General features: G+C 42.4%; 1 protein-coding gene across 1 annotated transcript; it reads left to right on the top strand.

The window, feature by feature from the left end:
• On the top strand, positions 1–27360 carry LOC141198707 (uncharacterized). The gene is made up of 6 exons (XM_073663124.1): positions 1–73; positions 15237–15416; positions 15499–15619; positions 15703–15800; positions 15977–16067; positions 23609–27360. Exons 2-6 carry the CDS (start codon positions 15393–15395, stop codon positions 25012–25014), a joined length of 1740 nt encoding a protein of 579 aa, XP_073519225.1. The 5' UTR covers positions 1–73; positions 15237–15392; the 3' UTR covers positions 25015–27360.
• Positions 27361–27413: the final 53 nt, after the last annotated feature.

Below are 27413 nucleotides of genomic sequence, written 5' to 3'. Positions count from 1 at the left end.
CCCCCTGTGACCTCATCACAGCTCCTGTGCGCACAGAGCAGCCATATATGTGGTGGCGGCTGTGCAGGTGGAGGTAAGTGGAGACCCCATTACTGGGCGCAGGGGGCATTAACCCCTTTAGCACGGAGACTCTTTTGGGGTCTTGTGTTGCCCCTTTATAAAAATCATAAGGTTTATGTTCTGTTTCCTGTAATAGATACATACGACCCAACTATGGAGACAGGAAGGGAGGAAACGTATTGTTCTCATAGTACAGGACCCCTTTACTGCCCCGCAGTGTAATGCCCACATTATGCCCCTTATGCAGGATGTATGATGCCCCCACACAGTGTAATGCCCCCATTATGCCCCTTATGCAGGATGTATGATGCCCCCACACAGTGTAATGCCCCCATTATGCCCCTTATGCAGGATGTATGATGCCCCATACAGTGTAATGCCCCCATTATGCCCCTTATGCTGTATGTATGATGCCTCACACAGTGTAATGCCCCCATTATGCCCCTTATGCAGTATGTATGATGCCCCCACAGTGTAATGCCCCCATTATGCCCCTTATGCAGGATGTATGATGCCCCCCACAGTGTAATGCCCCCATTATGCCCCTTATGCAGTATGTATGATGCCCCCACAGTGTAATGGCCCCATTATGCCCCTTATGCAGGATGTATGATGCCCCCCACAGTGTAACACCCCCATTATGCCCCTTATGTAGGATGTATGATGCCCCCACACAGTGTAATGCCCCCATTATGCCCCTTATGCAGGATGTATGATGCCCCCCACACAGTGTTATTCCCCTTATGCAGGATGTGTGATGCCCCCACACAGTGTAATGCCCCCATTATGCCCCTTATGTAGGATGTATGATGCCCCCACACAGTGAAATGCCTCCATTATGCCCCTTATGCAGGATGTATGATGCCCCACACAGTGTAATGCCCCCATTATGCCCCTTATGCAGGATGTATGATGCCGCCACACAGTGTAATGGCCCCATTATGCCCCTTATGCAGGATGTATGATGCCCCCACACAGGGTAATGCCCCCATTATGCCCCTTATGCAGTATGTTTGATGCTCCCACACAGTGAAATGCCTCCATTATGCCCCTTATGCAGGATGTATGATGCCCCCACACAGTGTAATGCCCCCATTATGCCCCTTATGCAGTATGTATGATGCCCCACACAGTGTAATGCCCCCATTATGCCCCTTATGCAGGATGTATGATGCCCCCACACAGTGTAATGGCCCCATTATGCCCCTTATGCAGTATGTATGATGCCCCCACACAGTGTAATGCCCCCATTATGCCCCTTATGCAGTATGTTTGATGCTCCCACACAGTATAATGTTCCCACAGTACCACCATCCCCCCACACACAGTATAATCAGTTGCGAAACTAGGATCTGATGGGCGCCTGTGCAAATTTCGACTGACGCCCCCTATCTGGTTGAAAATATGTATGCCCCTTTTCCTGGGCCCTATCCAGGTATATGCCCCCCTTATTCTGTCGCTGTTCTTTAATGTATAGAAAAAAAATAACTATTATACTCACCAGATGCGAACTTAGAAGTCATGGGGCCCCATAGCAGAAGTATAATGCACTCTCCAGGTCCTCCATACAGTATAATGCACAACCTATAGTCATCCATATAGTATACCTCACCGTCCATAGTCCTCCATGTAGTATACTATACCATCCATAGTCCTCCATATGGTATACTGCACTCCCCATAGTCCTCCATATAGTATAATGCACTCCTCACAGTCCTCCATATAGTATACTGCACAGCCCATATTCCTCCATATAGTATAAGGCACTCCCCATAGTCCTCCATACAGTATATGGCACTCCCCATATCCCCATAGACCTCCATATGGTATAAGGCACTCCTCATAGTCCTCCAGATAGTATAAGGAACTCCCCATAGTCCTCCGTATAGTATAAGGCGCTCCCCATAGTCCTCCGTATAGTATAATGCACTCCTCATAGTCCTCCATATAGTATACCGCACAGCCCATAGTCCATATAGTATACTGCACAGCCCATAGTCCATATAGTATACTGCACAGCCCATAGTCCTCCATATAGTATAAGGCACTCCCCATAGTCCTCCATGTGGTATAAGGCACTCCCCATAGTCCTCCATGTGGTATAAGGCACTCCCCATAGTCCTCCATGTGGTATAAGGCACTCCCCATAGTCCTCCGTATAGTATAAGGCACTCCCCATAGTCCTCCGTATAGTGTAAGGCACTCCCCATAGTCATCCGTATAGTATAGGGCACTCCCCATAGTCCTCCATATAGTACAAGGAACTCCCCATAGTCCTCCGTATAGTACAACCCCGGAGGATATTCATTCAGTTGTTTAATGTTGTTGAAAAAAAGTAGATCACAGACATGGCACAAAACTAAAGTCATTTCAAATGGCAACTTTAAGGCTTTAAGAAACACTAAAAGAAATCAAGATAAAAAATGTGGTACTCAGTAAGGGTAATTTTTTGCAGACCAAGCAAAGGGAAAAAATGATGGAATCACTCAATTCTGAGGAAAAAATGATGGAATCATGAAAAACAAACACACAAAAGAACACGCCAATACATCACTAGTATTTTGTTGCAGCACCTCTGGCTTTAATAACAGCTTGCAGTCTCTGAGGCATGGACTTAATGAGTGACAAACAGTACTCTTTATCAATCTGGCTCCAACTTTCTCTAATTGCTGTTGCCAGATCAGCTTTGCAGGTTGGAGCCTTCTCATGGACCATTTTCTTCAACTTCCACCAAAGATTTTCAATTGGATTGAGATCCGGACTATTTGCAGGCCATGACATTGACCTTATGTGTCTTCTTTCAAGGAATGTTTTCACAGTTTTTGCTCTATGGCAGGATGCATTTTCATCTTGAAAAATGATGTCATCATCCCCAAACATCCTTTCAATTGATGGGATAAGAAAACTGTCCAAAATATCAATGTAAACTTGGGCATTTATTGAAGATGTAATGACAGCCATCTCCCCTGTGCCTTTACCTGACATGCAGCCCCATATCATCAATGACTGTGGAAATTTGCATGTTCTCTTCATGCAGTCATCTTTATAAATCTCATTGGAACTGCACCAAACAAAAGTTCCAGCATCACCACCTTGCCCAATGCAGATTCGCGATTCATCACTGAATATGACTTTCATCCAGTCATCCACAGTCCATGATTGCTTTTCCTTAGCCCATTGTAACCTTGTTTTTTACTGTTTAGGTGTTAATGGTGGCTTATGTTTAGCTTTTCTATATATAAATCCCATTTCCTTTAGGCGGTTTCTTACAGTTCGGTCACAGACATTGACTCATTTCCTTATTTGTTTTGTTGTGCATTTCCTGTTTTGGAGACATATTGCTTTAAGTTTCCGGTCTTGACGCTTTGATGTCTTCCTTGGTCTACCAGTATGTTTGCCTTTAACAACCTTCCCATGTTGTTTGTATTTGGTCCAGATTTTAGACACAGCTGACTGTGAACAACCAACATCTTTTGCAACATTGAATGATGATTTACTTTCTTGTAAGAGTTTGATAATCCTCTCCTTTGTTTCAATTGACATCTCTCGTGTTGGAGCCATGATTCATGTCAGTCCACGTGGTGCAACAGCTCTCCAAGGTGTGATCACTCCTTTTTAGATGCAGACTAACGAGCAGATCTAATTTGATGCAGGTGTTAGTTTTGGAAATGAAAATTTACAGGGTGATTCCATAATTTTTTCCTCAGAATTGAGTGATTCTATATTTTTTTCCCTCTGCTTGGTTTGCATAAAATTACCCTTACTGAGTACCACATTTTTAATCTTGTTTTCTTTTAGTGTTTCGTAAAGCCCTAAAGTTGCTATTTGAAATGACTTTAGTTTTGTGCCATGTCTGTGATCTGCTTTTTTTCAACAACATTAAACAACCGAATGAATATCCTCCGAGCCCGGTGATTCCATAATTTTTGCCAGGGGTTGTATAATGCACTCCCCAAATTCCTACATATAGTAGAAGTTTCTCCCCATAGTCCTCCGTATAGTATAAGGCACTCCCCATAGTCCTCCATATAGTATAATTCACAGCCCATAGTCATACATATAGTATAATGCACAGCCCATAGTCCTCCATAATGTATAATTCAAAACCCATTGTCATACCTGTAGTATAATGTACAGCCCATTGTCATGCATGTAATATAATGCACAGCCCATAGTCATACGTATAGTATAATGCACAGCCCATAGTCATACGTGTAGTATAATGCACAGCCCATAGTCATACATGTATTATAATGCACATAATACACATCCCATAATCATACATATAGTATAATGCACAGCCCATAGTCATCCATGTAGTATAATGCACAACCCATAGTCCGTACATGTAGTATAATGCACAACCCATAGTCCGTACATGTAGTATAATGCACAGCCCGTAGTCCGTACATGTAGTATAATGCACAGCCCATAGTCATCCATGTAGTATAATGCACAGCCCATAGTCATCCATGTAGTATAATGCACAGCCTATAGTCATACATGTAGTATAATGCACAGCCCATAGTCATACATATAGTATTATGGCCTAGGGTACCATGTACTCACTGATTTGAAAAACAACACATTATATTACCTTCACTCCGCCGCGCAGCGTATTTTTCTAGAGCTGGCAGCTGACTTCAGCATGCATGCAACAGGAGCGCATGATGTCACTTCCATTCGCCCCTAGTCAAGTGCCCGCCAAAGTCAGTGTTGATTGGTCAGCAGCGTGTATTGTGGCACACGGACCCGATGTGAGTGAAATACTAGGGATTAATGAGGATCTGGGGGGGCTGGGATATGCAAAGAAAGTAGGGAGCTGAGTAGGAGTAATAAATGTGCTAATAGTATTAAATGTCTGCTGGCAAATGCAAGAAGTCTTGCAAACAAAATGAATGAACTGGAAACTCTTATATCAGTCACAGAATACAATGTGGTGGGCATTACGGAAACCTGGCTGGATGAAAGCCATGACTGGGTGACAAACATAGAGGAATATACTACATTTTGGGACATAGTCAGCAATGGTGTGATGCAGGGATCTGTGCTAGGACCGATTCTTTTTACCTCTTTATTATTGACCTTGGGAATGGGATTGTAAGTAAAGTGTCAGTCTTTGCTGACGACAACAAGCTATGTAGGATATTAAAATCTGATCTTGACATTACAATATTGCAAAACGGATAAGGTGACTAAAAGGGCAAACACTTGGCAGATGAGGTTTAATGTAGATAAATGTAGAGTAATGCACCTAGGACGGAGTAACCCCGTTGCTGCATATACTGTACACTAAATGGGAGTATGCTCACGACTACAGAACAGGAGAAGGACTTGGGTATTCTGGCTACAAATAAGCTGAGCAGCAATACTCAATGTCGAGAAGCAGCCGCAAAAGCAAACAAAATTTTAGGATGTATAAAAGATATAACTAAAATTGCGTGATCCCAATGTATGGGATTCAGTTTTGGGCTCCACATTTTAAAAAGGATATTCAGAAGTTAGAGTCAGTTAATAGGCGGGCAACTAGATTACAAGGGATGGAGGCCTCTCATATGATGAGAGGTTGAAAAAGTTGAGCTTGTTTAGCTCAGAAAAACAACGCCTCAGATGGGATCTTATGTACATGTATAAATATATGTGTGGTCAGTACAAAGGACTACCACATCACCTATTCCTTCTAAAGACCATACTAAGGACCAGGGGGCACTCATTACGGGTGGAAGAAAGGCAATTTTGGCACCTAAACAGGAAAGGATTCTTTGCAGTCAGACTGTGGAATGCCCTACCACAAGAGGTAGTAATGACAGACACTATAACAGCTTCAAAAAAAGGGATGGATGATTTGCTCGATACACATAACATTGTGGGTTACAGTTAAATTAGACAAAATGTACAATTGGGGGAGGAAGGTTGAACTTGGTGAACCTAGGTCTTTAGTCAGCCTACATTACTGTGTTACTATGTTGCTATGAATGTGAGTCTGAAGACACACATTTAGCTGAAACGGCTGGCGTTGTCTAGGCCCAGTCGTAGCTGTGACTGCGGTCATTAAGCTTCTAAATATAATGCTCCCACAGTACCTACAGCATATACAGTTACAAAAAAAACAAGAAAACTTACTACACCAAATCACAGAGACAATTCAGTTTAGCCGAAGGAGAGCACTTAATTTGGCCGTTTCGTGAACGGGGGTTCCTGCGTGAACGATATGTATCTCTCTACATGAACATATCCCACACATACACTCCCCCGTGATGACCTCACATGGGCCAGGTTGTGCGCTTGTCTCAGTCCTTCATGATTTTATGCAACCCCCAACTTATGTGATAATTCCACTCCGGATGATCGCAGAAGTTGTAGATTGATGCCATATTTTCCATCTGGATTTTATCTTTACTTAGAGACCAAACATGGCATAGCTGTTGTCAGTTATGTGGCCAGTGTGCATTTATGGCTCATTGGCAGGGGCTACAGTAATGAGAAAATATGTATCATTTCTCTGGCTATCTCCAGTGCTGAGCATGTATGTGTGAAGATATTCAAGGTAATCCCCTGTCAATCACTGTGTACTACGTGACGGTGATTACAGAGATCTCCATACACAGTATAATCTGACTCTTTTGAATACACTGCAGCTTGAAAAGGAGGGGGCTGAGAAGCGAGGAGTGAGATCTCCCACAGCAGCTGACAGCTACACAGGATGTCCCATCCCCCAAGCCATGAGGCAGGCTCTTTGTGTAAGATACTATAATTTAATGTTGAGTTATGGGAGAACGATATGTCCCAGTGATAAACAAACCAGATTTTTGGAAACTGGAAGGAAGGGAGAATCTCACCAGCCCTTTCTCCACCGCCCAGCTAGCAAGGATAGAGAGATATGCAGCACAGCCTTTCGGAAGCCCCCAGGGCCACTGTGTTTGGTCTCCACGTATAGCAGAGGCCTAGCTGGGTCCATTGACACCAGAACCGGTTCCCTGGGACTATCCAGTAAGGAGGTATAGCCCATTTTAGTTTTGGGAGTCTCTTAACTAAGAGAGACCAGGGGAGGAAATTTGGGCGCAGCCACAAGGCCGGATTGGGAGTGATCCAGAGGGGTTAAGTACTCCTGGAACCCTGACATCATCGTCTTTGTTCCTGGGGAGGTCGTGCCATCAAGACATGTGGGACAAGTCCATCAACCAAGTGAAGGCCCACAAACCTCTCCTGTGGCAGCCCTTCCCCAGAAAGACAGGTCATCCATCTAAACCAGTAACTGACTTGTAATAACTGCCTTATACCTTTTGCACCGATGCTTTTTTGCTTGTAACTCTGACCACTGTATATGTATAACCCTTATGTATATAGTGTATTGTTTAGTGTGCCCTTATGGCGATTAAATATATAACTTAATCTTGGGCTGTTCTTTTATCTCGACCCACGAAACTTACGCCTGTTGTTCGGTCCAACGAACAAGCTACTGGACTGGTTTCTAGCCCGATATAGTCTATTATATCAAATAGAAACTGATGGTAGCTCTCCCAGGCTGACTAGGCTCTGCTTCACTGGAGCTAGTGAGCGGAGCCTCTCAGCCTATCAGGGTTGTGGGCGAGTGTGGTGCCACATCAGTGACTGAGTGGACCACCTCTACCCACTCCCTGGTTCCTTCCTGTCCCGTGTGGACAGGGAGTGTCTGCGCAAAATGTACCAACCTGACCTTACGCGTCCTTCGGGGGGGTGCGGAATGTCACGTAGGTGCAGAGGGCAGGTCCTTACCACGTGCTCCATCTGACATAACTGTGACGTCAGGTGGGAGGCGGGGTGTGAATCCATCACAAGAGGCGGCAACAGCGAGGTTCTGCGGGGTCACCCCGTTGCCGCTTCTTCACATTATGTCTCATTAATATTGGATTCATATAAATTCCAATATTCTATATTTTCTTTCGGAGACATCCTGACTGCTGAACCTGTGCTGATGAAAGGAATGTGTATGCTGGGTGACCTTGGCTATTTCTAAAGAGTGTGAGATATTCCCTTTTATCCTTAAAATACCTTTTCCTGTCTGAACAAATAGTTTAATCTGCACTCTTTGTCTATGCACAATACACACCCTCATAGTCTTTCCCCTACAAGAAGAAGCTCTTGCATGTTAATTAATCTGATTCACTGTTCCGCAACATTCAATTTTTTACTGGTATTAGTTTCTTGTCTAAGTCTTAGAGACTGTCAGCTGTTTGTCTTACTAGAAAACCTTGTGCCTGCTTTAATCCTCTTACTTCACAAGGGGCGGCCTGCATGTTGATGAGGCTGGTTCACTTCACACTATAGGTAATTTGTTCAATCCTACATCTAAGAGTGTCAACTCAGATTGCAAATGACAGAGGGAAGGAGGGAGGGGGACAATTGACTTCAGAGATTTTTATTTTCTATGACATATCCAGAAAAAAAACAAACACTGTAACTGGAGACATTAGCATCAAGTCACTCCTTTATTGGTGTTCTTATTAACAAGCTTTTATAAATGAGATCTAATGTGATAAAAAGGTTACAGCCTGGGTAAGACAGAAAACTTTCATATAGATTACCAGTGATGATGTAATCAGTGAAGGACTCTGGCCAAATATGTTTCTAGAGCCATAGTAGAAGATGAAGATGTTATCCTAATCATGAAGTAGTTATTTCTTGGGTCATGTGTAATGAATAAAAACAAAAGGTGTTCACACCCCTATAGGGAAAACATATAGCTACTACCTAATTCCCCGAAGGTAAATGAACCCTAATTCAGGGATGTGTTGAAACATGACTTTTAGTTTTTCTTCTTAAAATAACTGTGATCAAAATTTTTTAAAAACACATCGGTGTGCCAGTGCCAGTCCTATACAATGTATGATCCACTGATCTATTCAGTAAGCAACGTGTTTAGATCATACCTAGCTATATATATCTGTTCATCATGACTGCAGTTCATGGCTTATTATTGAACTGAACTGAACCTATGTTGCTAATGCACTGACACCACCAATGCTGTTTAAGAGACAATCACATAGCCACCCCAAGGGCTTCCTCAGGTGGCTGGAGCTATAATGAATACAGAAATATGCTGTGACCTTTTTAAAGCCTTTGGATATGCACCATAGGTCCACAAAGAACCAATAGACTTTCCAGCACAAATCAGCCAATCACATTCTGTATTTTTCGGACTATAAGACGCACTTTTCCTCCAAAATTTTGTAGGAAAGTGGGGGGTGTGTGTTATAGTCCGATATACATAAATACTGTGGATGTGGGTGGTGGGGGAAGCGACAGCGGCGGAGGAGCGGGGCACAGGAAATGAATATTCATCGGAGTGGGGAGTAGTGAATTTCATTTTCCTTCATAGCCGTCACACTGTGCCTGCAGTGCGGCTCCTGGTATGTATGGCACCTTCATCCCTCTTCCTGGTATGTATGGCACCCTTCATCCCTGTATGTGTGGCCCCCCTCATCCTGGTATGTTTGGCACCCCCTGATCCCCCTCACGCTGCACAGAAAAAAAATAACAATTAAACTCCCCTCCTCTCTCGTCCAGAGCTGTGTCCCGCTCTATGCTGGAATAGTCACTGCTCCCCATGCCGGGACTGTGTGCGTGGGAAGCAGTGACCATTCATTCTCCCTAATAGCGCATACACTGTATGCACAACGCGGCTCCTGCTGGGCTCGGCGGTCACCGTGCCTGCTATTAAAGTCCATGAATATCCATGGGCTTTAATAGTGGGCACGCTGACCACCGAGCGCATCAGGAGCCGCGCTGCGGCTACAGTGTGCGCGCTATTAAGGTGAGTGAATGATCACTGTTCCCCACGCACACAGTCCTGGTGTGGGGAGCAGTGACTATTCCGGCAGAGCATCTCGCTGCTTGAGGGCGCATGGCAGTTACGCCATGCGCGGCTCACACAGTGAGATCCCTGTCGGCAACAGAGCTGGACGCAGTGCTGGAGGAGAGAGGAGGTGAGTATGATTGTTTTTTTGTTTTTTTTGTGTAGCGTGACAAAGCGGGATGAAGGGGGCCGTACATACCGGAATGAGGGGGGCCATACATACCGGGATGAAGGGGGCCATACATACCGGGATAAAGGGGGCCATACATACAGGGATGAAGAAGGCCATACATACAGGGATGAGGGGGGCCATACATACAGGGATGAAGGGGGCCATACATACAGGGACCAGGATGAGGGGGGCCACACATACAGGGATGAAGGGTGCCATACATACCAGGAAGAGGGATGAAGGTGCCATACATACCAGGATGGGTGTGAGGGGGGCCATACATACCAGGAAGAGGAATGAAGGTGCCATACATACTAGGATGGGTGTGAGGGGGACCATACATACCAGGAAGAGGGATGAGGGGTGCCATGCATACCAGGATGGTGGATTGGGGTGCCATGCATATCAGGATGCAGATGGGGGCCATGTATACCAGGATGGGGGATATTAACAGAATTGGGGGACATTACTCCTATAACAGTGTCAGCAGCAGACCCCCTCCCCCTTAACAGTGGATCATGATCACATTTTTTGCTTATAAATTTTTTTTTATTTTCCTCCTCTAAAACCTAGGTGCGTCTTATGGTCCTAAAAATACGGTATATATCGCATATGCTTAGCAAATCTCATAACTGCTACAATGACCAATCGTGACAGTTATGTATTACTTTCCCAAGATGCCTCATCTCAGAGAGCCTATGATTCACCACCGCATCAGATGCCAAGGGGGGACCAACCTATATCCTAGGACCTGATAGGTGTTCCCGTGTCCACTTGCAGCGTCGATAGCCTGTGTACGCTGATGTCAGGTTATTTACCTTTTTCCCTATTGGATAACAGAGCCAGCCACTCATCGCATGCCATGTCTCGCCCTCTGATAGGTGAGTGTCAAATGACATCGCTCTCCATGGGTAATGGAGCCGGCCACTCATCGCATGCCACGTCTCGCTCCCTGATAGGTGCGCGTCAGATGACATCACTCTCCATGCGGTGACATCACCAGACATGCGCACTCACCAAAATTCCAAACTCAGGACACATTGTGTTTCAATAACAAACTGCGCATGTCCTCAAATCTCTTAAAGAGACATGATCCACATATGCAGAAAAGGAGAGATAGACAAATAATCATCATCTCTCCCTATCAGCGTTATTCATTACTCAAATCGAATGTCTGTGAACTATATAGAATAGTTGCAGGGACACAATATTTATATAAATATGAATAAATTCTATATGCTAATCTCATTAATTACTCAGATCAATTTCATATAAGCCATAAATTAATCAGTTGAAATTGTCTAAATCCTACTATTTACATAAAAAAATTAATTGCTGGTTTACTCTCAAAAGGTTGTAACACTAACCATCAGACATATTTCCATATATCCTAATAAGTCTTGTTATCACAAAAACTTATATATAATTAACTCAATAAATTAATCATCTACTAGTATGTTGTTATTCAACATTCATAGTGTAAATAGGCATAATTCATTCATGTCACTCATATAAATGCTCCTATAGGAAAGCACTATAGCTAAATAAATCCTTCATTAAGCCCCATAGGACTACGTGAATTAAGCTTATAGATCCATCTAGCTTTTTCCCTCAAACATAATTGGTCAAGGTTACCTTTCCTAGGGCCAAGGGTCATTTTACAAATGCCCCAAAATAGCAGTTCCAGGGGTTTTTCTGCATGTAAACCTCTCATATGCTTTGAGAGAACCGTATCTGCACCAGTATTAATAGAGCTAAGATGGTTAGATATTCTCCTCCTAACCTCCTGGATGGTCTTCCCTACATACAATTTAGGGCAGGGACATTTCACTACATAAATTATCCCCTTAGATCTGCAATTAATTTGGTCCCTAACGAAATACTCATGTCCATCAGTTGGATTCGTAAAAGTCGTAACCCGAGTCATATATTTACTAAAGGAGCAGCCCCTACAAGGATCGGAGCCTCCATGATGTTTCGATTGCCAACTCAGAATACTGCCTGCTCCTCCTAAAATTTCTGTAATTGAGGAAATCCCTCAAATTTTTCCCTATATGGAAGGTAATTTCCGGATGTCCACCAACAATCGCCCTCAAATCGGCATCAGCTGAGAATATAGGCCATTACTTCCGCATGATGTTATACACTGTGCTTGTCTGATCATCATAGTTTCCTATATGTCAGACTCTATTATTCTCTGGTGCATTCCTCTTGGGGCATAGCAGCGAATCCCTATTAGTTGTCTTAGCCCTATTAAAGACTTTGTATAGCACCTGTTTCGGATATCCCCTTGCTGTAAATCTTGAGAATAGATTCCTACTCTCTTGGATAAAAGTATCCTCATCCAAACAATTATGTCTCGCACGCAGGTATTGACCTACCGGTATACCTGCTCTCAACACCCTGGGGTGCCAGCTATCCCAATGAAGGAGATTGTTGGTGGGGGTCGGCTTACGAAATATGTCCATATGAATATTACAGATCCCATCAATTTGGTTTGTCAGGTCAAGGAAATTGATCCTCTTAAAACCGATTTCATGGGTAAAGAACATTCCAATCCGATTCTTATTCAAAATAGATACAAAATCCCAAAAAAATCTGTCACCATCCCACAAAATCAAAACGTCAATGAACTTACCCCAAAATAAAATGTGACTAGTATGAAAACTGAAATCCTCATTGAAAACGTGTTGGTCCTCCCACCACCCCAAAAATAAATTTGCAAAGGTTGGGACACATGTTCCCATTGCGGTCCCTTTCTTTTGATAGTAGTAAAATATATCATCAAAGGTGAAAAAATAATGCGTAAGTACGAATCCTAAGAGTGACAAAACAAGAGTTATGTGATAAGAATTGTCTACTCTTCATATTTAAAAAAATACGCAATTGTCCCAATGCCCAGCTCATGGTTGGTATTACTGTAGAGGGCCTCCACGTCCAGACTAGTCAGAATGATGGTATCAGATACAGTAATATCACTTAGTTTAGAGACTAGATCTTTTGTGTCACTTATAAATGAGGGTAATGCATGAACAAATGGTGTTAAAATTTCGTCAAGATATGTACTCGCGCTCTCTGTCAAGTGGACTTCAAGCACTTCATGCTTCCCTCTGCCGAGAAGCTTTTTGGAGAAAGAAATTTCATTCTCCAGCAGGACCTGGCACCTGTCCACACTGCCAAAAGTACCAATACCTGGTTTAAAAACAACATCATCACTGTGCTTGATTGGCCAGCAAACTCACCTGACCTTAACCCCATAGAGAATCTATGGGGTATTGGGAAGAGAAAGATGAGAGACACCAGACCCAACAATGCAGATGCGCTGAACGCTGCTATCAAAGCAACTTGGGCTTCCATAACACCTCAGCAGTGCCACAGTCTGATCGCCTCCATGCCACGCCGCATTGATGCAGTAATTGATGCAAAAGGAGCCCCAACCAAGTATTGAGTACATTTACTGAACATGCATTTCAGTAGGCCAACATTTCGTGCTGACTTTGGTCTTGATAAAACAAAGGACCTACACCAGCAGATGACATGGCTTCCCAAAACATCACTGATTGTGGAAACTTCACACTAGACCTCAAGCAGCTTGGATTGTGTGCCTCTCCATTCTTCCTCCAGATTCTGGGGCCTTGATTTGCAAATGAAATGCAAAATTTACTTTCATCTGAAAACAACACCTTGGACCACTGAGCATCAGTCCAGGTCTTTTTCTCCTTGGCCCAGGTAAGACGCTTCAGGCGTTGTCTATTGGTCTTGAGTGGCTTGAGACAAGAAATGCGACACTTGTAGCCCATGTCCTGGATACGTCTGTGTGGTGGCTCTTGAAGCAATGAATCCAGCAGCAGTCCACTCCTTGTGAATCTCCCCCAAATTTTTGAATGGCCTTTTCTTAACAATTCTTTCAACCGGTTATCCCGGTTGCTTGTGCACCTTTTTCTATCACACTTTTTTCTTCCACTCAACTTTCCATTAATATACAACCCCTGGCAAAAATTATGGAATCACCGGGCTCGGAGGATGTTCATTCAGTTGTCTAATGTTGTTGAAAAAAAAGCAGATCACAGACATGGCACAAAACTAAAGTCATTTCAAATGGCAACTTTAGGGCTTTAAGAAACACTAAAAGAACACTCCAATACATCACTAGTATTTTGCTGCACCACCTCTGGCTTTAATAACAGCTTGCAGTCTCTGAGGCATGCACTTAATGAGTGACAAACAGTACTCATTAGGGTAGGGTCTGAGCACATTGCTTACTGAATAGTTCAGTGGATCATACATTGTATTGGACTGGCACTGGCACACTGATGTGTTTTTATCAAATTTTGATCAGTTATTTTAAGAAGAAAAAATAAAAGTCATGTTTTAACACATCCCTGAATCATTTACCTTTGGGTAATTAGGTAGTAGCTACGTGTAATGAATATCTCCTTAAGTATTGCTAATGCCGATTCCAGTGCCAGTAAATGAGACAAGAATTAGCGTTATGGAAGATGAGTCTATGAGAAAAGTGTTCAGCTGCAGACTCCAAGGAAGAAACTGCTTGTTGTCTGTGGCCTAAAATATATAGGTTTTATTAGTAGATGACAGGGAAAAAAGTAGAATGTTGTAAACTAATAAAAATACCATGGTTGCTTGGGTCCTCCTCCAGTCTCTTCATTTCCTGGTCAATCCCAACGTACTTGTGATTCCTACAGCTAATCAGTTGCCAAAGCAGTGGCCAACTTAGCCAATGATTGGGAGCATGGAGGAGATGTCCTTTTCTGCAATTCAACTTATGTTCCAATCCATACAAGACTAGAGAATATAACATCTACACGTTCTATCTCCTGATATATTTCCCCTTATTGTCTCCAGTAATTGTATTATTACACAGAATTCTTTATGATGTTCCATCACTTTCCTATTTAGGACATCTTCTATATTAAGAGAATTTTTCTGAATCACCTATCAAGGATGGATATTGACAGAGACAGGATGGCGGAGAGGATATTACACCTCACCCTAGAGATCCTCTTCCGGCTTACTGGAGAGTTGAGAGATTCTGATGACGTCACATTACATCATTCTTATCTATGGGAATAACATATGGACAGAACTGGAGAGGTGAGGACTCTGGAAATGTCTGTAGTGATATTTATTATTGTGTCTCTCCATAACCAGGATTACACAGTAGTGAAGAAGACCTCTAGTGAGCGCTGCCAGGCCCCTGTGTCTGAGGGATGGGGAAGACCCCTGAGCCCAATCACGGGACCTCCACCTCACCCCCTGATACATGAGGACATCAATGACCAGAAGATCCTAGATCTCACCTACAAGATGATTGAGCTGCTGACTGGAGAGGTGACACTTCTGGGAATGCTGGGACATTATTAGTAATTATATGAAGGGATCGGGGGGATGACGATATCATTGTATGTGTCAGGTTCCTATAAGGTGTCAGGATGTTGCTGTCTATTTCTCCATGGAGGAGTGGGAGCATTTAGAAGGACACAAAGATCTGTACAAGGACATCATGGAGGTTCCCCAGCCCCTCACATCACCAGGTAATAGACAGGACTAAATACACACTGCCTATAATTATCTGTATGTAAAGAATGAATTCAGTCCCTGTATGTGTTTCCTCCAGATCTATCCAGTAAGAGGACAACATCAGAAAGATGTCCCCGTCCTCTTCTTCCACAGGACTGTAAGCAAGAAGATCCCAATGTTCCACAGGATCATCAGGTAGATGGAGAGAAGGTGTCATGAGATCTCCCCTATGCTTGTGCTCAGTCTTGTTTTATCCACCAGTATTATATCTTTTATATTTGTGTAATGAGATCGGTGGAGATGGCAGGATTAGAGCTGATCATAGATGTGACTTCTCCATCTGTCTGTGACTTTTACATTATTTGTTTCAGGGTGAAGATCTGACCCATATTAATACTACAGAGACATATGTGAGGGATGATGAGCAGTGTAAAGAGGAGATTCCTACATATGACTACCCAGGTGAGTAGTAACCACTAAATACAGAAAAATCACAGATTCTTCTCAGTCACTGGCTGTGGCTGCTTTATCAGTCGGATAGTCCAATCATATCTCAATCGTGTGATCACCATTTTGCCGCTAGACTACAACATTCGCCTCCAAATGAAAAATTGTTCTAATTACTTGGTGAAATTGTGAAAGCCCTTTTCTATAGATCTTACAACCTGAAGGATCCACCTACCCCCTGGGTTTAGAAGACGCTGACCGTTACCTGCCCAGATCTGTGAACTACAAAGCCAAATGACAGCGTACGTAGAATGTGCTGACAAGTGAGAAAATCACTTGAAGAAAAATACTATGATGGGCCTGTAAGAGAAAGCGGAGGGTAATGATGCTGTTGGCTTCCTAGATCCCTGATATCTTATTGGATGAATCTACCTTCTCTCCCTTCTGTGCTGCTGAATGTCCTCATATGGTCCCTACAAGACCAGGTCCAGTCTTTCTGGCCAAACTTCACTTTTATGATCGACAACATTAAATGTGCAGTGAGGGCCAAGTGTGAATTTCTGTACAATAACAACAGAGTTTCCCTTTATCCTGAGTTTACAATTTATATTGCAAACCAACTAACTTCAAACAGGATTGTGATAAACTATACAAAAAACATTACACCTGTGCCATGATATATCTCTAAGCTGTGCGTGGCTGATGGCTGTAATATACATTTATTCACGCCTGCAGGAGATGTGTTGGCTCCAGCCCTGGTTTCATGGATTCACTCCACGTCATAAATTCCATTATGTTTTTAATCCTCAGGAATTCAGATTACTGCACAATCTCTCCTGAAATGGGGGCGCTAATACTTTCTCTACTCTTCTGGTCAGGACTCCCAGTAACGCCAATGGTCCACCATAAATGAATCCAACTCCGGTTTAGTGTTGGAGTTCTCCCCTCATACATAGGATGTAACATTTTTTTATTCATGTCTTTTTTATCCCTGGTTCCTTTTGTTTGATAGTTTAAAGTGGGATCGGCCGGCCTCACTTAATGTTTAACTCCCTGGTAGTCTTTCATAAAAGATCTCCATTACCTCTTCCAAATGCCCGAGTTCTGAATTTAAGACACCTCATCTCTGCACTATCATAACAAGTTCTCTTTAAATGTCTAACATTTCTTCTTGAAACTCCATGTGACAGAAAATATTGTCTCTTATTATAGTTTAGATTCCTAAGAGCCGCCGAGCCCCATACTCTAATTACCAGAGAGGTTTCACCACTAGTTACTCATTTTTACTGATGAAGACTGTTGAGTTTGATCATTTCAGTTGACGTGTCATTATTAGTGTTAAGCGAGCATGCTTGTTTAACCCTTTAAACGAGCACGCTTGGGTGCTCGGTGAGTATTTTCGTCGTGCTCGGCGTCTATGTTTGAATCGCCACGGCTGCATGTCTTGAGGCTGTTAGACAGCTGTGACACTTGCAGGGATTTCCTGTTTGTTAGACAGCTGTGACACACACAGGGATTGCCTAACAGCCGTGACACATGCAGCTCAAACATAGATGCCGAGCATGCTGCAAATACTCAGAGAGCACCTGAGCACGGGTGAGCACCTGAGCACGTGCTTGTTTAAAGGGGTAAATGAGGATGCTCGCTCAACACTAGTCATTATCTATGGTCACATTTTTTGACTACAGTAGTTAGTGTCCAAAATAATTTGATTTAACCACTTCCCGCAGACAGTTTTATGTTGCTAATCAGGCTCCATTTTTCAAATCTGACGTGTGTCACTTTGTGGTGATAACTTTGGAATTCTTTACAAAGGATAATAGGAAACAAATGGACCTTAAAAATTATTTTCCAACTTCTCTTGAAACCGACAATACCCTATATACGGTCGTACACTACTGTCTGGGCACATGGCAGGTTAAGAAGTGGAGGAGAGCCATTTAGCTGCTTGAATGCAGATCTTGCTGGAATAGATTGCAGACATAATGTATTGGGGACACTGTTCATGGTCACCTGACAGCTCAGAAAATGGCTACCACGAACAGGGTTGGTGCTATCTACTCCCGTTTTTCAGATCCCAGGGATTGCTTGGCTCAACATTCTTTAACCCCCTTACATGGATCTGGACTTACAAAGAGACCCCTAGGCTTGGGCCACGGTATTACCTGCTATTCTGTGTTGTGAGATGGCAAGAAGAATAGTCAGGTTGCCGGGTCAGAACCATGAGGGCAGAGAAAAATCAGAAAACACGAGTATTCAGTAAATGGGCCGAGGTCACAACCGGAAACAAATACACAAGATGGGAGATGAGCACAGGGGACAGAACCAGAGGAGAACAAGGCTGTATCTGGCAGCTTCCGGCAATATACTCCGAACTTTAGTAGGGTGTGGTGCTTTCCAGTTGGCTGAAGCACGGAGCGAGATGTGCCCTTAGTCATAGGATATCCTATAACTAAGGGCCCATCTCGGTGCCAGAAACACATAAGGAAGTTTGATTTTAACTCGGTTTTAATGATGCACTAATAAAGAATCAATTTTTACCTGGATGGTGATGCTGAATTACGTTCCTCCCCCCTCCTTCCTTGATTCAGACATAAGCACTGACCTAAAAAGGTGCAGGGACATGTGACATAAATAATTTTTAATGTTTTGACCCTGCCAGAATCTTATTTATAATGTCGCTGTGAAAAAAGAGAAAAAATCTATAAATGTCAAAACACGCATACATATTTACTTATATACCGAAATGATATACATAAGGCTTTCACATGTTCATCATCAATGTGCGACAGTTACAAGTACAATCTTCAGCAGCTTCTAGGACATCCGTCCTGCAGGTAAGTATTGCTGATATTCTGGGCGCATGGTTAGTCATTGGTAAAAAATGGGACAATGGAAGCAAAAAGATTAATGATTAAGTGGAGGAGCAATGGAGCCGGAGGAGGACCAAGGAGTAGAATGATAGAGCTTAGATGGTAAAGAAGTTAGGTATCAGGGCAGTGACATAAGGAAAATGGGTCACCAAATAGATGAGTATAAAGGCATGTTAGGTATAGGACAGAGACATATGAGGAATAGTGTTGAGAGAATCTGTTTGACATTTCAAATTTGTGTTCGTGTGCGGGGTTCCGAATTGTTCTCGCCAAAAAATCGGCTCCACCCATGAACATCCCTGATTTTCCACGCTGTCACGCAGATGACAGCTGCGTGACAGCGTGGCAAATTAGGGATGTTCATGGGCGGAGCCGATTTTTTGGCGAGAATAATTCGCAACCCCGAACACGAATTTGAAATGCCGAACAAATTCGCTTAACACTAATGAGGAATATAGGTCCCCACTTAGATAAGTAATAAAGCTTTTTAAGTAACAGTTAGAGACATATAGGGAGTACAGGTGCCCAAACAGATCAGTATAGAGGCATGTTGTATGATCTTGCCTGGTGGCTTGCTTGACTGCACAAAGTATGCTGGGTGGGTACCTTTAATGGAGCTGTGAACAGCTCGTGCATCTGTCTCTGGTTGAGAATGAAGGGTTTATGTATGTTTCCGCCATTACCACCGGACCGGAAGTGCGTGTGCTCAAACCCGCCCCCCAGAAGTTGCGTCAAGGGCGGGTGATGTGGCAGGGAGAGTGGGTCTGTTGGGGCGGGCCCGTCCCCCATAGGGCCATGTCACATGTGTAGCGTAACCATGGCGACAGATGAAACCCGCGCATGAGCTCTAGGTTATATGCAATAGTTATTTTATGTTGTCATCACGGTGCATCGATGAGGGGCAAAAGGGAGGTTGATCTGGGTGGGAGAATAAAACGACTTGTGCTGGTTGGATCAAATAGTGCCCGGGATTAAAGCAGTAATGGAAGGGGGTGTAAGGAATGTATGGAGTCCTGTATTAAACTATAGAGTGTGAGGCCATGTTTTTTTTGTATGTAATTAGGTTTGCAAGAATAATACATGGGAGTTGTGTGTAAGAGGGTGAGGAGAAGGTGAGGAAGGGAAGGGGTGGAGAAGGAAATCAGTGGGGGGGGGAGGTGAGAGGGGAAGGGGGTTTGAGGAACTCACCTGGCGAGAAGGAATAGGAGTAGGTTGTAGAGCTGATCTAGTGTGTTTTGAAAAAAGATTAATCAGGTTAGCCAATCTATTTCACAGTTGAGTCCCTGTGTCAGTGTCTGGAGGGTGTGTATCCAGAACCACTCCTGTTGTTTAAGGTGTTTGATATGGTTACCATCTCGTCTGGGTACTTTTTCAATCACCTGGAACCTGAGTTGTGATACTGTATGCCTGGCGCTGGAGAAATGATGGGATAGTGGTAACCAAGTTTTGCCGCAACGAATCGTGGAATTATGGCTGGCAATGTGGTCCCTGATGTGTTAAGTAGTTTCCCCTACGTATAGTAGACAACATTTGATTACATACAGTACAGACCAAAAGTTTGGACACACCTCATTTAAAGATTTTTCTGTATTTTCATGACTATGAAAATTGTACATTCACACTGAAGGCATCAAAACTATGAATTAACACATGTGGAATTATATACTTAACAAAAAAGTGTGAAACAACTGAAAATATGTCTTATATTGTAGGTTCTTCAAAGTAGCCACCTTTTGCTTTGATGACTGCTTTGCATACTCTTGGCATTCTCTTGATGAGCTTCAAGAGGTAGTCACCGGAAATGGTCTTCCAACAATCTTGAAGGAGTTCCCAGAGATGCTTAGCACTTGTTGGCCCTTTTGCCTTCACTCTGCGGTCCAGCTCACCCCAAACCATCTCGATTGGGTTCAGGTCTGGTGACTGTGGAGGCCAGGTCATCTGGTGTAGCACCCCATCACTCTCCTTCTTGGTCAAATAGCCCTTACACAGCCTGGAGGTGTGTTTGGGGTCATTGACCTGTTGAAAATAAATAATGGTCCAACTAAATGCAAACCGGATGGAATAGCATGCCGCTGCAAGATGCTGTGGTAGCCATGCTGGTTCAGTATGCCTTCAATTTTGAATAAATCCCCAACAGTGTCACCAGCAAAGCACCCCCACACCATCAAACCTCCTCCTCCATGCTTCACGGTGGGAACCAGGCATGTAGAGTCCATCCATTCACCTTTTCTGCGTCGCACAAAGACACGGTGGTTGGAACCAAAGATCTCAAATTTGGACTCATCAGACCAAAGCACAGATTTCCACTGGTCTAATGTCCATTCCTTGTGTTCTTTAGCCCCAAAAAGTCTCTTCTGCTTGTTGCCTGTCCTTAGCAGTGGTTTCCTAGCAGCTATTTTACCATGAAGGCCTGCTGCACAAAGTCTCCTCTTAACAGTTGTTGTAGAGATGTGTCTGCTGCTAGAACTCTGTGTGGCATTGACCTGGTCTCTAATCTGAGCTGCTGTTAACCTGCGATTTCTGAGGCTGGTGACTTGGATAAACTTATCCTCAGAAGCAGAGGTGACTCTTGGTTTTCCTTTCCTGGGGCAGTCCTCATGTGAGCCAGTTTCTTTGAAGGTTTTTGAAGCTCCACTTGGGGACACTTTCAAAGTTTGCCCAATTTTTCACACTGACTGACCTTAATTTCTTTAAGTAATGATGGCCACTCGTTTTTCTTTACTTAGCTGCTTTTTTCTTGCCATAATACAAATTCTAACAGTCTATTCAGTATGATTATCAGCTGTGTATCCACCTGACTTCTGCACAACACAACTGATGGTCCCAACCCTATTTAAAAGACAAGAAATCCCACTTATTAAACCTGACAGGGCACACCTGTGAAGTGAAAACCATTTCCGGTGACTACCTCTTGAAGCTCATCAAGAGAATGCCAAGAGTATGCAAAGCAGTCATCAAAGCAAAAGGTGGCTACTTTGAAGAACCAAGAATATAAGACATATTTTCAGTTGTTTCACACTTTTTTGTTAAGTATATAATTCCACATGTGTTAATTCATAGTTTTGATGCCTTCAGTGTGAATGTACAATTTTCAAAGTCATGAAAATACAGAAAAATCTTTAAATGAGAAGGTGTGTCCAAACTTTTGGTCTGTACTGTATACCACCACGTTAGATTCTCTGCAGAATGAATGAGGACAGACATGGTGAAAGAAGTAGACATCGCAGGAGTAGATCTCAGAGGAAATGGGACACACGCCCTAATATGACAAAATGGCAGAAAACCAGAGTAGTAGAAATTCCCATAAGGTGACTCCATTTTGGATTTTATAACCCTCAGTGAAATAATCTATAGGAGTAGTGACTATTTTGACTCCACAGCCACTTTCCGGAAATTAGCACACAGTGGATGTTGGAACGTGAAAATTGAAAATATACTATTTTATTGCCCAACACATACCAGATTGTGCTCCAGGAGACACAGACATCATAAATGAAGTGGGTTCTTCTCACTATAGTAATGCCAAATACATGGATGCTATGTGGTTTGGGCACACTGCAAGGCTCAGAAGCAAGGGGGAGATCTGACTTTGGGAGAGTGGATATTGCTGGATTGGAAGCCATGTTGCTTTTCAAGAGCCTCTCAGACCAGTGCCGTAACTATAAACTTCGGGGCCCCAGGGCAAAACTTCATTGTGGGGTCCCTCAACATTTCAATCACTAGAGGTTGTGCGTAACGTGGTGAAGCCTGCTACGCATTGCTGTATACAGCACACAGGCTTCACCACATTCCGCAAGACCTTTAATAGATTTTGTTGTTTATGATGCAAGTTTTAGAAGTTAAATATTCAGTGAATATGTTTGGAAAATTAATAAGGTGAATAATTCCAAATATTGCACAATTTTAAAATAACTGTATATGTTTATTAAATAGCAGGGCTTCTCACATCTGTCACAGAGATATGTGTCTGCTGAGACTGTCTCCTCTCAATGATGCTGAGAGTTTGTTACAGTCAGTGTGCACTGTGCCGGCCTCGCCAACTCTCTGTGATCTCCAGACTAACATATTGTTACAAATCTTGTGCTATGAGACTTTCCAGGCCAGTGCAGGTTTCCATTCATTGACAGCTGGCAGAGCTCCTGGAAATTATTGAAATGATAGTCTCTCCTGTCCTCCGGGTGACATTGTCTGACAGGAATATAGGAGCTGGGTATTTTATGAGATATTAAAGTATTAAAATACAATTTTTTACCATCAGTTTGGGGCCCCTTGGGTGGTTGGGGCCCCGGGGCAGTGCCCCGGCTGTAGTTACGGCCCTGTCTGAGACCCTAATAATGTGGAAACTTCTTTTTTTCCTTTGACAGATGATGGATCGGAGTAGGGACTTGTTTTTTGTGAGATGAGTAGAAGTTTCTATTGGTGTTATTTTCACCTACATAACATTGTTTGGTGGCTTTATATTCCATATTTGGGAGGCAGAATTAACAGACAGTTGAACACCACGGTCTACTGGTTCATCCTATGAGGTTTTCTATTAGACTGTGAACTGTCATTGTCTTGGTGAATCATTCAATGTTTTTACATAACTTGCCATTCCTACAGACACTTTAAGTAGATATGTTCAAAAATATAAAATTCAAGGATATTTTATTCAAAAATAGTAATTTGTTTTATTTTTCGCAGATGACAGTACCCAGAGATCAGAGGGACAGCTGACATCTTCAATTTTTAAATCAGATGATCTTGAGATCCCACATAATACAACTGAAGTGAATGCCATTACTCCAGATATACCATCATCCTTTCACACAAAAGATTTGTCATTTGATTCTTTAAAACAGGTCCTGTCTTCTGATTTATTACTGACTACTAAGGAAAATCATAGCCACAAAAGAGGCATTAAGAAACAAACTGCTCCTAAAGCAAAGAAGCCATTATCAGAATATGGAAATAGTCATCAAAAAATGTATACAGCAGGGAATAGATTTTTTTGTTTCAAGCATGGGAAATGTTTTAACCAGAAATCCAATCTTGTTAGTCACCAGAGAAGTCACATAGCGGAGAAACCATTTTCATGTTCAGAGTGTCAGAAATGTTTTACAGAGAAATCCACTCTTATTTCACATCAGCGAATTCACACAGGGGAGAAGCCATTTTCATGTTCAGAATGTGGGAAATGTTTTACAGAGAAATCAAGCCTTACCAAACATCAGAAGACTCACACAGGGGAGAAGCCTTATTCCTGTTCAGAATGTGGAAAATGTTTTGCAAGGAAATCAAATCTTATAGCACATCAGAGAACTCACACAGGGGAGAAGCCATTTTCATGTTCAGAATGTAGAAAATGTTTTACAGAGAAATCAAGTCTTGTCAAACATCAGAGAACTCACACAGGGGAGAAGCCTTTTTCATGTTCAGAATGTGGGAAATGTTTTACAAAGAAATCAAGTCTTACCAAACATCAGATAACTCACACAGGGGAGAAGCCTTTTTCATGTTCAGAATGTGGGAAATATTTTCAAAAGAAGTCAAATCTTATCAAACATCAGAGAGCTCACACAGGGGAGAAGCCTTTTTCATGTTCAGAATGTGGGAAATGTTTTACAGAGAAATCAAGTCTTATCAAACATCAGAGAACTCACACAGGGGAGAAGCCTTTTTCATGTTCAGAATGTGGGAAATATTTTACAGAGAAATCAAGTCTTACCAAACATCAGATAACTCACACAGGGGAGAAGCCTTTTTCATGTTCAGAATGTGGGAAATATTTTGCAAAGAAGTCAAATCTTATCAGACATCAGAGAACTCACACAGGGGAGAAGCCTTTTTCATGTTCAGAATGTGGGAAATATTTTACAAAGAAGTCAAATCTTATCAAACATCAGAGAACTCACACAGGGGAAAAGCCTTTTTCATGTTCAGAATGTGGGAAATGTTTTGTAGATAAATCAACTCTTGTTAGTCACCAGAGAACTCACACTGGGGAGAAGCCATTTTCATGTTCAGAATGTGGAAAATGTTTTGTGAAGAAAATATCTCTTCTCAGTCACCAGAGAACCCACACAGGGGAGAAGCCTTTTTCCTGTTAAGAATGTGGGAAATCTTATACAAGGAAAACGAGTCTTATCGCACATCAGAAAACGTACACAGGGGAGAAGCTATTTTCATGTTCAGAATGTGGGAAATGTTTTGCAAAGAAATCAAATCTTATCAGACATCAGAAAACTCACATCAGGGAGAAGCCTTTTTCATGTTCAGAATGTGGAAAATGTTTTTACCATGAATAGGATGTTATACACTAAAGAAGCCACAAAGGGGAGAAGCCATTTTCTTGTTTAAAATGCGGGAAATGTTTTACAGAGAAATCAAATTTTATCAGACATCAGAGAACTCACATAGGGGATAAGCCTTCTTCATGTTCAGAATGTGGGAAATGTTTTAACCAGAAAGTTCATCTTGATAGCCACCAGAGAACCCACACGGGAAAACGTCGCAACTACACCCAACTGGTCTCTGTATAGACTAAAAAGGCCCTAGCTGCACAACTTAAAACACCACCTCGGATCTAACTCTGTAATAGGCCGCTGAGGGGTTTCTTGTACCTTCTGAGGAATCAGAGGAGAGGTCGCAACACATTGTCAACAAGGGGAAAGGAAAGGGAGAAGTAAGATACAAAAACCATGGGTGAGAAACTAAGATACATTCATATAGGGCAAAGAAGGCAAGCTAAGGAGAATCAAAAATAAAAGGAACAAGTATAACCTCCCAGAAGCCTAACTGGTAGAAGGAAAAGCTGCTGGGAGGGAAAGCAAACAGATGGGGAGGATAGTTTCACCTTTGATGAAACTTACAAAAATCATCCTCACCCACAATTACTGTGAATTTGATAACCACACATATCTACATGAGACTGGTACAGATATAGGAAGTAAAATGGCTTAACAGTATGCAAATTTTCATGGTCAAGCTTGAAAGTGACTTCATGTCCTCACATCACATCAGGCCTCTGGCCTACTACCGTTACATTGACGATAGTTTAATCATCTGGACAGAGTCTGAGCAACAGCTAAAGATGTTCCTTGATCTGATTTAATCAATTTCATCCCACCGTCAACTTAACACTCAACTACTCCTGTACTGAAATTAACTTTTTGGACACCATCATTAAGTTGCAGAACAATGAAATAGAGACGTCCGTGTACCAGAAGCCAATTGACCTTCCAACATACCTTAAATGGGTCAGTTCCCATCCAAAACACACAATCTCCACTGTCTACAGCCAAGCCATTAGAAAAAATCGGATATGTTCCAATACTATGGACAGAGACAAATACCTTGGTGGCCTCTGAAACACCTTTTTGAAGCAGGGCTACCATCAAACAACAATTGAAAACCAGATTGCAAAAGCCATCAGACTATCAATCATGTCCTACATTTCAAAACTAAACAAGAGAGCAACCGGGTGCCTCTCGTAGTCACATACAATCCAAATCTGGAGGTGTTAATGGGAGCTGCACGGAAATTACAACTATTATTACAAAAAGATGCCTGATTACAATCTATATTTTGAGACCTCCCACTTCTGTGATTTAGGTAGCCACCAAATCTAAGAAGCTTCATTGTCAGAAGCTCCCTGTCCTCTCCAACAGCTTCAGGTACCTTTCCCTGCAGCCAGAAAAAATGTAAAACCTGTCCATTTATAATGAACACAGACAAGATGAAGATACACAACTCACATCAGGAGACAACCACAAGATCCCAGGTACTTTCAGCTGCATCATATCTAATGTAGTGTACTTAATTATATGTTCCAAATGTTCAATTGGGGGTCTGCATGTAGGGAAAACAGGGCAAAAACTTAGAACAAGGATGAATTCTCATCGCCACACAATAAAAGAAAAAAGAACAGATCTACCTATGGCCAAACATTTTTGTATCCTTGATAACCGCATCATGGACATGAAATTACTTGTATTAAAATGTAACTTCAAATCTCAGAAAGACAAAAAAAATTTGGGAGTACAAGCTTATGACAATCTTTGACACACTCACAGAGCAGCAATGAATGTATCGTATGGATTTATGTCTTTCTACATCAACTAAGGAATGTGCTCCTCAGACCATTTTGGGAGTTTTACAATCATGGACCAGACCTCAATCACAGGACAGTAAAACTTTCACACTCCTTATCTATGAACTGTTCCAATATTTACAGCCACAACGACTTCTCCCTCTTCAATACTGATCGTTCTTCTTCACGTCACTTGTCTTATCTATTGCATTATTCCTGTGCCCTGCTGCGTATAAATATGTGACTCTTCAGATTGTGTTATAGTATGCCTGATGAAGAGATCTGAGTAGTCTCGAAAACTTGAAATTTGTTACCATCTTTTCAGTTAGCCATTAAAGGGTATCAACCCCTGAGGACTCTCAAACCTTAATATTTTTCTATCTACTGGCTAACACGATACTATTATATATATTTTTT

The sequence above is a fragment of the Phyllobates terribilis genome, unplaced genomic scaffold, assembly GCF_046119375.1.
Source record: "Phyllobates terribilis strain yellow unplaced genomic scaffold, ASM4611937v1 Scaffold_99__1_contigs__length_5935540, whole genome shotgun sequence".
Taxonomy (NCBI): domain Eukaryota; kingdom Metazoa; phylum Chordata; class Amphibia; order Anura; family Dendrobatidae; genus Phyllobates; species Phyllobates terribilis.
This window is presented reverse-complemented; position numbering and strand designations above follow the sequence as displayed.